Source organism: Grus americana, chromosome 6 (assembly GCF_028858705.1).
Source record: "Grus americana isolate bGruAme1 chromosome 6, bGruAme1.mat, whole genome shotgun sequence".
In the NCBI taxonomy this organism is placed as follows: Eukaryota; Metazoa; Chordata; class Aves; order Gruiformes; family Gruidae; genus Grus; species Grus americana.
Window position 1 is genome coordinate 9,564,986 of NC_072857.1, and position 13,756 is coordinate 9,578,741.

The window sequence follows — 13,756 nt, forward strand, 5'->3', positions numbered from 1 at the left end:
TTGTCTGCAAATATAGCACCAGATTAGATGTTTCCTGGAGAGCTGAGTTTGGTGTGAGGTATTCATCACTTTGTTATAGCTTCACCGTGAAGTAGTCCCTTGTACTAAATGAATAGCTCTCTTATCATGACCTTTTAATCGCTTCATCATGAAGAAGTCTTTTATTTGCTACAAGAGTCTACTTCATTTTACCCCCATCAGAGGAACTATAATATGATAAAACGGCCACAACAGAGACTAACACAGAAATACGGTACAATAAGAGAAAATTAGTGAAGGTAGGCCTAGTTGACTACAAACAGCATTGTGGCTTGCTAATGGGAAGTGCTGGAGTGGATAACTAGCTGTGAGCTCAATTGTTGGAAACTGCATACAGAGGTGATATTTTGCTCAGTTTTGTAACAAGGCAGTGGAACAGAAGGGGAACAATATAAGCCAGCTAGCAGGACCCAGCAGCACCAAAGAAATCATAGAGATAAGGGAGATGAATAGGGCATGACCAAAAAGGGAGTTTAAAACTAAAGATGAAATTTAGCTGTAGTGATACTTGTGGAACTTACTCCTATGGACAAGATTTTCTTTTCATGCTGTCTTAACATAGGTATAGTTTATTTGAAATACCAGAGTTCACACTCCAGCGCAGAACTGATGTAAGGAGGAGAGAAATCTAAATTGCAGCATTTAAATAATTTGAAGAGTTTAAACAGAGTTTCTAGAGAATGGTTTGGAGGAATGGAGTGCTGGCCATGTTGACTGCCTGAATCATAAGGGTTTGATTGCAGTACAAGAGCATTTAACCGCATGGATTTCAGAAGTACTTGGGAAACCTATTTGCAGCTCAACCTACAAGCAGATAAATACTCAAAGTCAAGACAGACAAACAGTCATTTTCTCACAAAAATTCTATAAAAGACTAGAAAAAAAAAATTGAAAAAAGAAACCCAGTAGCATACAAACAATTCCCTAAAGAGTCTAGCGCCCAGAGAAACCATTAAATTTATCTTGGTATCATTCTGGGAGACTCACAGAGAAGATGATTTATCACATGTGAAACACCTACTGCTTTTCCTGCTGGCATTCCTGCTTTTCCATGAGGCATATCCACACTAAGCAATTAGTGATGATGCTAAGCAAGGTAGTGAAAGGCAGGAAGTTCATGTATTCAAGTACTGAACTGGCAGATTCCAGAGAAAAGCATTTGCCTTTTGCACTCATGTCTTTTATCCTCCAAAAGAGGAAGGCTTTAAATGCCAGTCTGCTGTGCATAAATTTGCTTCACCAGTCCCAAGAGCCTGTGTTTTCCAGCCACCATGCCCACACACTGCAGATCTGCTTACTGCTTTCCCTCCCTGTTGCCTGTTCTCTTTTGATCCGATTCCTTTCATTTTCGGCCCTTTAAGGGACTCAGTTCTGTTTCGTTCTGAACTTGTTCTGTCTTTTTATTATTTCTCTTTTTTTCCTGTCCTGATATTTTTAGCCCTATCTTTTTGTCTTCCTTCTTCCATCTTGCATGCTTGCTGGTTTACCCATCTGCTTCCCCCCAGCCCAGTTTTCCATTTTTTCTTTACATTTCAGCAGGCCCACAGGCCATTTATCTCATTACTTCTCCTTTCTCCAGCTCCACAGGGTCTTTTCATCTCCTCATGTCATTTGTAAGCAAACAGCAGAGGAGCATCCGGTGTCTGCTTTCTTACTGCTGCCGGAGCGAGTCCGATTGTCTGGAGAAGAAAAAGAGATACTGAGACTGTAGTCTTTACTTCAAAATTGTCCCGTTGTATGCCTTGATTTGCTTTCGTATCCTCAACAGTGCAGGGCATCTTCAGTTCAGTTTTGTGCTCAGAACCTGGATGTTTTATTTTATACAGAATGTGATTTTAGAAAATATTTTCTCAACAACTTTTTTTACCCATTTCTTTGCACATATTTTTTCACTTGAATCAGCTTATGCACATTTTTGTAAAAATCACTACATATAGAAGTGTGTCTCTTCAAAACAAGGTGGTATTTTTTTCTGCATTTGCCAGTTTTCTCTTTAGCAAGCTGTTTGAATAACTACAATATGCAAGGAACATATTACCTTGGAAAAACTAAGAAAACCAAGTCTTGGCTTGATTCTTCTACAGTATTCCAAAGAGCAAACCAAATTAAACCATCATGAAACACTCTAAGGAGACTTGATGCATCTCTGCCTTCAAGAGTCAGCGATTTAAAACATATCTTGGCTTCAATTAACATTTTTCAACGTGTGTGGAAATACTCAATCCAAGTTTCCCATAAAGGGTGCCTGTCATAGAGGATTTGGGTTTTACTGGAAAGACCCTGTAAAGAGATCAGACTGTTTAAATTATCAGGCAGTATTAAAGTACTTCAATACTTATTTTTCTAAGACAGATTTAGTATCCTCAGCTGCAATGACCAGAAGCAAGCACCCTCACCAGCCTCATATTTCTATAGACATAAAGTTCTGGTTGTGTTGTCAGAGTTGATATCTTCTGTTTCCCCTTACGCTAGTCCAGATCAAAATACATGTGCATATTGTGAAGCTGTCTGCAAATCAATTCAGGAAAAGACAAGTTTCTATAAATCCTGAAATATACGTAAAGTCAAAATTTTAATCGTACTGAATACGAGGGTGAGCATACACTTGAGAATGATGTGCATGTACATTTGTATCAGTATAAAAAATGTGCACGTTGTGCTTGAGGCTTGAGACTTACCAGCTTTGCCATCATGTAACAATGACTTCAGTGAAGTCATACCTGGTTTTTAATGCTGAAGGTGAATAAGCCAGAAAAAATTCATATAAATTTTTGTCGTAAGTCATCTCATACAAGACTCAAGAAACATATTTTACGTGATCGTGTAACTAATAGAATTTCAAATGACAGTGATGTATGAGGCTTTCAGAAGTAGCAATGCAGAACATTCTTTTTTGAATAATTCACTCATCTGAAGTTATTATGTATTCAAAAATGATGGAGTTGCATATCCAAATATAGGGTGGTCTGTCTCAGCTCTTGATGTAGGAGAAGAAAAAGAAGTTTCTGCAGTTATTTTGAACTGTGGTTTGTATCACATTACTGTTGGTTGGATGAACTGAGTTTAATTGATTGTGAATTAATTAACATTCTGCATGGATGTCTTTTTCTTGAGATAGTTAATCTTATTGAAAAATTATATGTGGAACAGTTGAAGCTTTAGCAGATTTTCTAGAGGTGCTTTTTTGTTTAGGCTTCCTTGACAGTCTTTTTTCTTATAGATAAATTATGTGTCTACAAATGTCTTGCTTTTATATTTATTTTGGTTTGGCAGCATATAGTTGTTATGGCTGGCAATATTTCATACCCCAAAGTATTAATGCTAACCATAAATTATTACCAATGATATGCAGTGGTTCTTATCAGTCATGACAAGTAATTGATGTTGATTGAAACAAATAAATACAATGCTTTGCAAAGTTATAACCTTGTCATTTAACTTCAGTGCTGCAAATGCATCAAGCTATCTTAGATTAACTCTTAGTTAGATATAGAGCTTTCAGAAACAAGATATTCCACCTATAAAGGCCAAAAATTATGCAAAAATGTAGAGAGATTTAGACATCAATATTGGCAAAATTTACCTCTCCTTTTTTTTGTGCTTCTAGAATTGGGTAGAAACAATAGGATTCAAAGATGTGTGGAAATTAATCATCTCATTATTATAGACTCTTCAGTTGGTTGTTTCTCAGGGTTTAATCTGAAACTCATTGAAGAACACATTGGGAATCTCTGTGTATCACACTATTTAAAATAAGAATCCCGTAAACGTTGTTTCAGATGTGCGAGGTCAGGCACGATGATCGTAGCAGTCCTTTTTAGCTGTATGAACTAGGAATTAATGCATCGTTAATTGCAGTTTAAAATTAAGGTAAACTGAAAAGATTTACTGAATTGTGGTGCAAATCCACAATTCATGAAGGAGTTAAATTCTGTTCCTGTCTCTACCCCAGATATAGTCCATATGAAATCAGCCACTAATTCGTATGATTAAGTTCTTGCTGAATCCAGGACCAGGCAAATACCAGCCAAACACTACACCTCCCAAGAACAAAAAGTACCTCTTCGCTGAGGCACGGTGTGAAGCATTTCTGGTGTATACCCCTAAGTGAGTTGAGCTTTGGTATCAATGAACAGTCTGAGGTTTCACTGGATTTGTTGCCATGGCATGAAATCAGCAGAACTCCAGTCTTTAACCAATATTATTTTCATAAATATGCAGCCAGTCCCTTATTGATGTAGTGTATGTCTTATTCAAATTCTTAATTTGTAGTGCAGGTGTTGGTTTCATAAGTCTGTGGCTTGGAAGTGAATGCTGCAGAGCTCGCTTCACTTTTTACACATTCAAGCAGCCAATTACATGACACCCAAACAAGACCATGCCATATTTCATTGTTTAATCCCCTTTAGAAGCAGTTCCTATGCTGGGGAACACATGGAGTCAGACTGGACAGGCAAATGGGGAACATTTGCAGTGAATGATAATGCAGTTTTAAAGGAAGGTGGGTATTACCTAATAATGTTACTGATAACATTAACATTATTAATTTATTTAGCACATAAATTGCAGAATGGAAGGAGGATTCATCCAGCAGCTGTACTTTGCCTTTGGCAATAGTCATGCTGCTACTGATTTCATCTTATTAACTCCATCACAGGTTTTACTAACAGGGGTGTCACACATCTCGTAATACAAAGGGAATAAAAGAATATATCATTTTTAGTGTTTTGTGAAAGTTCTGGCTCAGCACATTAGGTACTGATTCCATTCTCTTTGCACTGCAGTCCTGGAAAAGTCACATGTCTTAAAGATCATAAAAAGGAAATAAGGAATAGAAGTTTGTTCTGTGAATGTTGGTCCATTTTTTTGGAGAGCAAGAAATTGCTGCTTGGAATTCTGATAGCATGAGGCAGAGACTAACACCTTCCCACTGTAACTCATTTGCTGTCAGCAGACACAAAGGATGAAATCTGGCCACAAATAATTTGGTGTTCTCCAAATGTGTAGCAGAATAAAGAGTTTGTATATGACATTAATGACTGGCTCAAAGTCTTTTCTCATTTTCATTGTTGGAAATCTGAATTATACCAGTGTACCCTGAGCAAAACTAAGAGTAAGATATCACTACCTAGAGGAGAAATAATTTAGACAATAACTTGCATAATTTATATAGCTAATATGTATAGACTTTTATAATTTTGTATAATTTGTATAGACTGTGATTTTGTATAGAGAGTGAATTTGAATATACAGTAACTCGACTTACTGAAAATACGTAATACAATTATTTGTTTTGGCTGGCTCATTTCATGCTAGCTGAAAATTAAGTAGCAAAAGTCAGGTCTCTACCTTACAACCGAATATGTTATAGAGCCATCCAACCTCATTTTAGTCTTAATTTGTATGTTGTCACACTGTGTGTAGATACTAATTGCGGTCTGAAAATGCTGTGGCTGGATCAATGCAGCGTCACGCTTGAGAAGCCGTGCCAAAGCCCTGGATTGTGAGCTCACGCGCAACTAGCTCAGCTTTGCACTTCATTGCCCTCCCCGTTAGCTGGGGTTAAATCATGTGGAGTTAGATAGGTTGTGTGCATCTGTGGGATAGACGTTCCCAAAGTCATCAACACAGTCTCATATTGTCTGCTGTGTCACTTGCTTTGGATGCAACTGTTGCAAGCATAGCGCATTAATTTCAGTAATCCCTTCAAAAGGTCTCGGTAACCATCCCGTGTGTCTATATTTCATCACATTCCCCTCATTCTCTCCACTCTGCGTCTGGTACTTGCTTATTATTTGTAGTTCATGGCAGGTTCTGCTGGCTCCATTTTTCTTCCAAGACAGTTTTATCCCAAAGGCAAAAGAGGAAGCAGTATATGTTTGCATTTCTTTGTCTAAATTGAATTTTCAGTCTTTAGTGAAGGTTTATTGAAGGTTTGATCTTGGAGCTGTGAATGAGGTTCCTCGTGTCGTCGTGTGGGAGTACTTCCTTGCATGAATGACGGATGAATGGTTGGTTAACTTTTATCTTGACCTTGTAATCACTTTACCATGTCAAAGTCTTTTGGTTCGGTTTTGAGCATAAGTAGATTTTTCAGTAATTCTTCGAATGGTTAATTCAATTGTAGGAAAGAGGATGAAGGCAAAATCCTACTCGCGTTGCTGTTCTTCAAGCTGTGTAACAACAGCCAGTAGTTCCTATGTCTGGCACCCACGGAAGCATTTTGAAAACTTGCCGAGCCATTTCACTAATGTGTTACGAAAGATCTTAAAAACTTAGAAGGGCCATGGATGAATGAAGAAGTGAATGTCCTTGGCAAGATGTATTCCTGTATATTTCCCTGCTTCAGTGTGTCCTCTCCCTTGATTTCTCAATTCGCGTGTATTTTGTGAAATATATTGTAACACAGGCTATTAATTAGGAAGGATCGTTTTTAGTTTTAGTTAGTCCTTTTTTTTTCAGCAAGGCTCGGGAATCTTTGTTTCTCAGTAACATTGTTGTTATAGATGTGATGGCCTGAAGAGATAAATGAGATAAAATTTGTGGGAAGAGGTAATATCTTTTATTAGACCAACTGATGTAGCTGGAAAAAATAGAAAAGCTTTCAGGCACACAAAACCTTTTCCAGGTGGGGTTCTCTTAGCTTTGAACTGCCTAATAACTGACTTGTGCCTGTGAAGCAATAAAAAGAGTTCCTTGATCTTTCTCTTTTGTCTCTTTTTATGAATAATACTATTTGGGAGGCATCCATCTATTGCAGCAGTTAACACTTCCCACAGCTAAAGTTGATCATTCTGGTTTTAATTCTGATTAATTCCTTTATTTCTTAGAATAATAATAGAATTATTTTTCATTCAGATTAGTCTTTTAAAATACCAGATTTTGTTTTCCATGTGATCAGAAGTGTAAATTAACCCATAAAAGATCTGATGAATCAGGAAGATCTGCACAGTTTTGAACCTTATCTGACAAACTTCCTCTCTTTCCAAGTCAATGTACGCGTTCTGAGATAAGTGGGATGGGCATGATGGCATATTCTGAAGTTTCAGTTATTTAATGATATTTCACTGCAATTTTTTTTTTTGTTAATAGGTAGAACATGGCTTTTAAATAATGTCTTTGTTATTTGCTAGGTACAATGCAAATAAATAGATATCTACCACAGCAATATTGTGTGTGAGATATATAACCCATTTGGCTGGTAAACTTTGGGGTAACTAAAAATATTACTGCATATGCTAAAATTTTCAGTGCATTTCATATACTGTCATTTTTTATCATTCTTGCTCAGACTGAGTGCTGTTATGCCCTATGAGAAGTTTTGAATCTGAAAGGAGAATTTACAGAGTCTAGCAGCACTCAGAACTGCAGAGAGGAGTTCAGAGTGTGAGTGTCTGCATGGGTAAAAAAGAAAATACAGGAGAGTTTTCACTACCTTGCAAAAAGCCATGCTAGCAAGGAGGTATCATTATTGCTTTAAATAAATAACACGTGAAAGAATATAATGGGTTTATAATATAGGAAATGGATAAAGGATGCGTCGAGGTGTTTGGCATGCCCGAGCATTTTGTGATTATAGTGCTGTGAGGTGCTAATGTCATCAGCTCTCCTCCGTTTCCTTGGAGCTGAGGGCCCTTGTCATCCTATAGAAATACTGCTAGTGAGGTTTTCTTGGCAGCATTTTAGTACAAACACTGTTCTGCTGAGGGATGTTTTCCAAATTACCCAAACTGAATATTTCCTGGAGTATATTACAGAATTAGTGGAGTGCATTTGGCTAAGTGTATATTGCACATTGTTTTCCTGCGTCTTGCTGGGCTATGCATTGGGTTCCATGACAGTACTTCAATTTAGAAACTTTAGAAAGACAAAGACATTCCTTGAAAGGTACAAAATAAAGGACATATAAAACCCAGAACAATATGTCATCTAAAAGTTCAGATTGTGATTGATAAGTGTGTTTTTTTCTTTATTGTTGGCTGTTAGCTGAATAATAGATTGTTATTTCAATAAGTTTTGACTGGAGTAATTTGTCTTGAAATACTTTTTTCACCTTTTTCTTTTAGGTCCTTTGTAATATAGTTCTGTAATTTTATTTTTTCGTATACAAATGCAGCTTTTTTCAGTGTTGAGCAGCATCACATGAAAGCCCGTCTTCAGTTTATAAATTGATGAAAGACTGAATTCAGAAGAAACGTACGATATGCAACATTATTACCTACTGCATTCTGTGGCAAAAGAAAAATTAAATAAATTATATTGAGGGGGAGGTATGTTGTCTGTTTGATCTAAAAAGCCATTTTCACAGTTCTTAACATTGTGGGCAACATTTTCCAGCTTATCACAATAGAAACAGGCAAGTTATTTACTTGTCAGGCTGGCCTGAACCCTATCAAGCACCCATGCCATGCATGGAGGTAAGGCTCCCCACAGTGTCCCACCTGAACGTGTATAGTTATATTAATAAACTATTCCAGGCCATTTTCCTCTTCATTTTCCTCCAGTGATATGACAGTACAGAAATGCATGCATTTAATATTTGAAAAGGCTTTGCTCTCCTACATTGCTTCACTTCCTAGAGACCTTCCTTGTGTCCATATTCATTAATTGATTCTCTTCTTTCTACCTAGAAGATGAATATTTTTTCACTACAACCTTCCTCCCTTTTCCTCAGTTTCACACTATTTAAGTACGTCATATTTTTATCAGCTGGAGTAACTTACTGTCTGTGTTCAAATATTAGCCTTAGTTTAGTCTTTCGATATGACCCTAGTTAGAAGGCATGGAGTACAAGAACTGTTTGAAAACGTTTCAGTATAGGAATGATAGCACTTTGGATTGGAATGGTGAAGATGATGACCAGCCTTCACTGTAAATACACTGTGCGAAGGGACACTGCAGCCTGAGCTTTACCCATGTGACCTCTCAGTCTGTTTCTTTGCAAACTCCATCATAAATTATCAGATTTTTTTTTCCTGATTAGTGCACATCCCACAAAAGAAGAGTTGCAGGGCAAAATCCCCCAAGCCTATGTATGGAAGAGCCTATGCCTCTTCCAGTGGGGACATGGCTGGTAGCAGCATGGGAGGTTTGATCCTGGTATTTTGAGAGTCCTTGATGCTCCCTGTGGTTAGTGTCAGGCGTGGTGCCCTCAGCTGGGCTCCTCTTGCATGATGTTGGATCTGGTACATTAAGGATCAAGAGTCGTGTGTTCCCAGCCACTGACATGGCTCTGTGCAAGCTAAAGCTTTTCCAAAATAGTGGAGATCCTAAAAGGATAAGCCTTTATACAAAACTGTGAGAGGTCCCTCAAAATATGGCATTTATATAATAAGCCAGACTTGAAAAAGAAAGATTTTTCTACATCCTCTTTTTTTTTGTTTGTTTTAATTTCAATAATGATGGTGTTTCAGTATGTGACTATTGCAAGCAGGATGAATTAGGAAACTTCCTACTTGTAATTTATTCATGGTGTTCCTATTAAGAAATAAAACCAACATCAGTAATTTAAGAAAAATGTCAGCATCCTTTCCGAACGTGACTTCATTGTAATGTTGGTCTCCTCTGGTTGTGGAGCTCTTTCAAAGGTACTGATACTTAGAACACAAAGATATTAATATTCTACATAAACATTTAGATAGAAATTTTGCTACAAGGCAAGAGGAGAGTTTCCACGTGAAATATGAAGTGTCCTTCTTGTTACTATAGCGTATTTTCTGTTAAAGCTATCAAAATGACTTATTAGTCATCATTTCTTGTTGAAATATATTCTAATAATTTACTTTTAAAATATTTCTGTTCTAAATACTTATGACCTCTCCACACATTATCCGTGATATACTTTTCCATTTTCCTGGAAGGGCAAGAGACCCATTCCTCTTTGCTCTAACTGGCTGTGTGAGACTGTCCCCTTTAACAGCTGCTGGCAAGTGCCCCTCTGGGTAGCCTCCGGCAATGTACGCCCTGTGCAGAAACCACCATGATTTAACCGTTAATGTCCCTTTGATCTGCCATCTCTTACCTCTAGCAATGTAAGATTTATAAAAGAAAGCAGGAGCTTTGAAGCCAATGGGTTGCCTCATTGTCTTACCGGCAGTACTTGAATAACTCTATCTTGACAGTCATCGTGTTATTACCAGGTTAATTTTTCCCAGAAACCCCACTGAACTTACATTATGATATGTAAGCAGGTAGTCTACTTCTGCTACATATATAATTAGATGTATATGTATATATAGTATGTGTAAAATTAGATGTATGTATATATAGTATAGAGGCATGGTGGTAGTGTGTTTATGATAGCTATTTAGAGAATATAAGTATCAATCAAATTTCTTAAAATACTCTTCTTGGTGTCTTTGTACCTCTTACAGTAATCATAACATTATTATAATTTTTCTGTATTTCTGCCACACTTAGCACTTCTCAGAAGAGGCTGGTATCTTGCATGATCAAACACTTCATCATAAGCTGTAATTAAAAAAAAACCAAAACAGTTTGGGGCATAATTGTTAATATATGTGTGATTCTTCTCATTGAAGAAACACTTTCAATGTTGATCATCATAGACTTGGAAAATGGCAGTGCTTCTTGTGAAAAAAGGGAAATTTTACGGAAGGGAATTTGAACTGTTGCACAAAGTACAGTTACTAATCTTTCAGACCTTTGTGGGCTTCTTGCAGTATCAATCAGAAAGGATTTAGGACATGCTAAATTCTTGGGGTGTGTTGACAGCAAGCTAATAATGGAAATGGAGTCAGTGGAAGGGTGTTTCAGATGGTTATGTTACTGAATGACCTCCAGCCAAAATAACAACCTCTAAAAGCCTTCTTGTGTGCAATAGCGGCAGATTCCGATGGCTCTGTTCATGTGCGATCCTCCTTTGTCTCGTCTCTTTGGAGGAGATAGTGAAAGATTCCTGGTGCAGATAATATAAACTGAAGAGTTCCCAACACATATATCTGTATCAAGGTTTCGGCTTTACAGCTGTATCTGTTTCCATCTAACTGGAAATACCCTGACACTGTCCAGAAATAAGTCCTTCATGTGCCAGGCAGAAATACGGTACCTCTGTAGACGTGAAGCTACAGTAAGTCTTGCGCATGTCACCCAATGTTTCTTTCTGACAGTGGTTTACATAAAAAAGAAGAGTTTCTCTTAGTACAGTAATAATTAATCACAAATATATTTTATATTCCAAGACTATGAGGTAATTTAAATTCATAATAAAACTAATTAATACTATGGAATTATGCTATTTTCATAATGAGAGTGGTAAAGAAATGAGCTAGTTTAAAAGCAATCACCCAAGCCTGGAAGACAGCAAAATGTCTGTTACTCACTATATGTATATAGACTAATGTTTGACTTTAGAGAAAAACTGTAATAGTTTGCTTTGATTTTAGCCCTTCGGTGTGGTGGTACATCACATTATATGCTGTACCATGCTGTTCCCCACCATGGATCTTCTGGGTCCGCATACATCAGGCCTTGATATTTTTCACTTAGATAACAATCCTGTTGATTTCAGTCACCTTCAATAAAATTTTTAACAAATTAAGACAAGAGCATAAAACTGGACATCAGATTTGCTTTTCTCTCCCATCCAGAGAATCCTGGGGTTTCTGAGACCAGAAGTCACTGGTAACTTCCTGACGAATTAGGAACATTTACTGACAAATATCTCTTTGTTTTACCCAAAATGTTGCATATGAAAAATCTCAGATAAAACAAACTTTCCCTGAATTTCAAAGTCAGTCGGTCAAAATCAGACTGAAACACGTTTAAGGAAAGCCACACCAAACAGATGCCTGTAAGCACTCAGTTTTTCTCTTCTGTTCTGTGAGCCATAGCTCAGAAGGTCGTTCAGTCTGTACGTAGCAGGTGGTCAGACAAATATCATATGACCCTGTATCTGTCTGCATTTCAAGGAAAATAACTGCAATGTCTGTACAGTCATTTTGACCATAGCTTGATGAGGAAATACAAGAAAAAGTAATTTATTTTCCTAATGTATGTTCTTGGGGGGTTTTGTTTGGTTTTGTTTTGATTTTATAAATCCTTTTGTTAAAGAGGAACACAGATTTTTCTGATTGTGACCTTTTCTGTGCAGTTGTACAGGTTAAGTGTGCAGTTAAATTAGTAGATTAGTATGTGTGTCCTTCATACAGTATTCAAACCCTGGTTCAAGTCTATTGGTTGTAATTAATTCAGAAAAATCTTTCAGTAATAAAGATATCAGTGTTTACAGGGATTGAAAAACTGTGACTGTCATAATGATAGTCTCTATTTAATCCAGTATTTGTTTTTGTAATTCTTATGCTTTCTTTTTTTTTGTCACAGGTTTTTCATTATTCTTATACAGCTTCATATGTGATTTATAACATACACACAAGGTAGGTCACATTGTTCAATATGATGTCATTGTCAGTGATTCTATACATAAGGTGATGCCAGTGTGTTCAAGTAAAAATGTTTACATTTTTTTAAGGGAAGTTTGGGAGTTAAACCCTCCAGAAGTAGAGGATTCAGTTTTACAGTATGCAGCCTGGGGCATCCAAGGACAGCAACTGGTAAGCATTAAAAATGCTATAGTTTAATAATGTATTTACTCCAGACAGACTGACGTAAAAAAAAAAGAATTAAAAGTCTTAAGATAAGTTTTGCTATATATTTCTGCATGATGCTAGTATGGTCCTGTTATAGCTTTCAGGGGATTTATTTATTTATTTATTTATTTATTTAAAAGATGTAAACATGTTTTCCCAGTATAATCCCAATAAGCAAATTTTACAATTGTTGAAAGAATCACCTCTTTGTATAAATATACACTCAAGTAATTTTCAGAATAACCATCTTTATTGCTACTACTATGAGAGAAGGAAAGTTGAAGGTGAAGAGAAGTTTTCAAGTGCAAGCTCAATGAAAACTGTGGGCAAAAGCTTCACATCTAAAAGTGGATGTGATGGATTCAATGAAAAGTGGTGTTTTCATTTCAGTATGAAAATTACTGCCAAGGTAATTTGTGCTACATTGAATTCATAGTAATAAACCCCAAAATGCTATGTTTCATATACTGTTTTCTACCAAAAGTTTTACCATTTTTTTTAATGAACATAAATCATCCATGATCATCATGACGAATCTCAATATGAGAAGAAAAAATGGTGTTTTTAGAACTGCGGTGGTTTTAAACTGACCTGTGTTGGTAGTTGAAGGCAAGAGACTTATAAAAGCTTCAACTCTCTGAATAAGAATTTCAGATAATCCTTGTTACAATGTTCTAATAAGCTCATTAATGCCCGCAGGCATGATCCCAAAGCCTCTTTCCACGTTTGACTTGTTCATGCAGAGAGGCTATAAGTTGGATGTCAAGAGAATATACCCTGTTGCTTGTATCATTCATCAAGATGGTGGGAATGTAAAAAATGTTTCTGGTTAGAATGTATTGCATTAAGCAAGTGGAGGCAGGAAGGAAAAAGTAATTGGAACATGCTCAGTATGCTTTAATAATTAACAACATTAATTTATTAATAATGAGAGCATGGTGACAGGATTGATGGTAACAAATACATAGGTATTTAGCAGGCAGTATTATGGCATGTGGCAACCTGTGTAGGTTGTAGCAGAAAGGTGATGCGTTTGCAAAACTGAACAGAATTTTAAAATATTTTAAATTAAATTGCAGCACAGTTTGTCTGTGCTGTACCTCTGATAA

General features: G+C 36.6%; 1 protein-coding gene across 2 annotated transcripts in view; it reads left to right on the plus strand.

The window, feature by feature from the left end:
* DPP10 (dipeptidyl peptidase like 10) overlaps nt 1–13,756 on the plus strand; it is a 296,279-nt gene that overhangs the window by 204,700 nt on the left and 77,823 nt on the right. For both annotated transcript variants that reach the window (XM_054830625.1, XM_054830627.1), the window contains 2 exons: nt 12,382–12,434; nt 12,530–12,611. In XM_054830625.1, the coding sequence (XP_054686600.1) occupies nt 12,382–12,434; nt 12,530–12,611 (135 nt within the window). The remainder of the gene's footprint in view (nt 1–12,381; nt 12,435–12,529; nt 12,612–13,756) is intronic.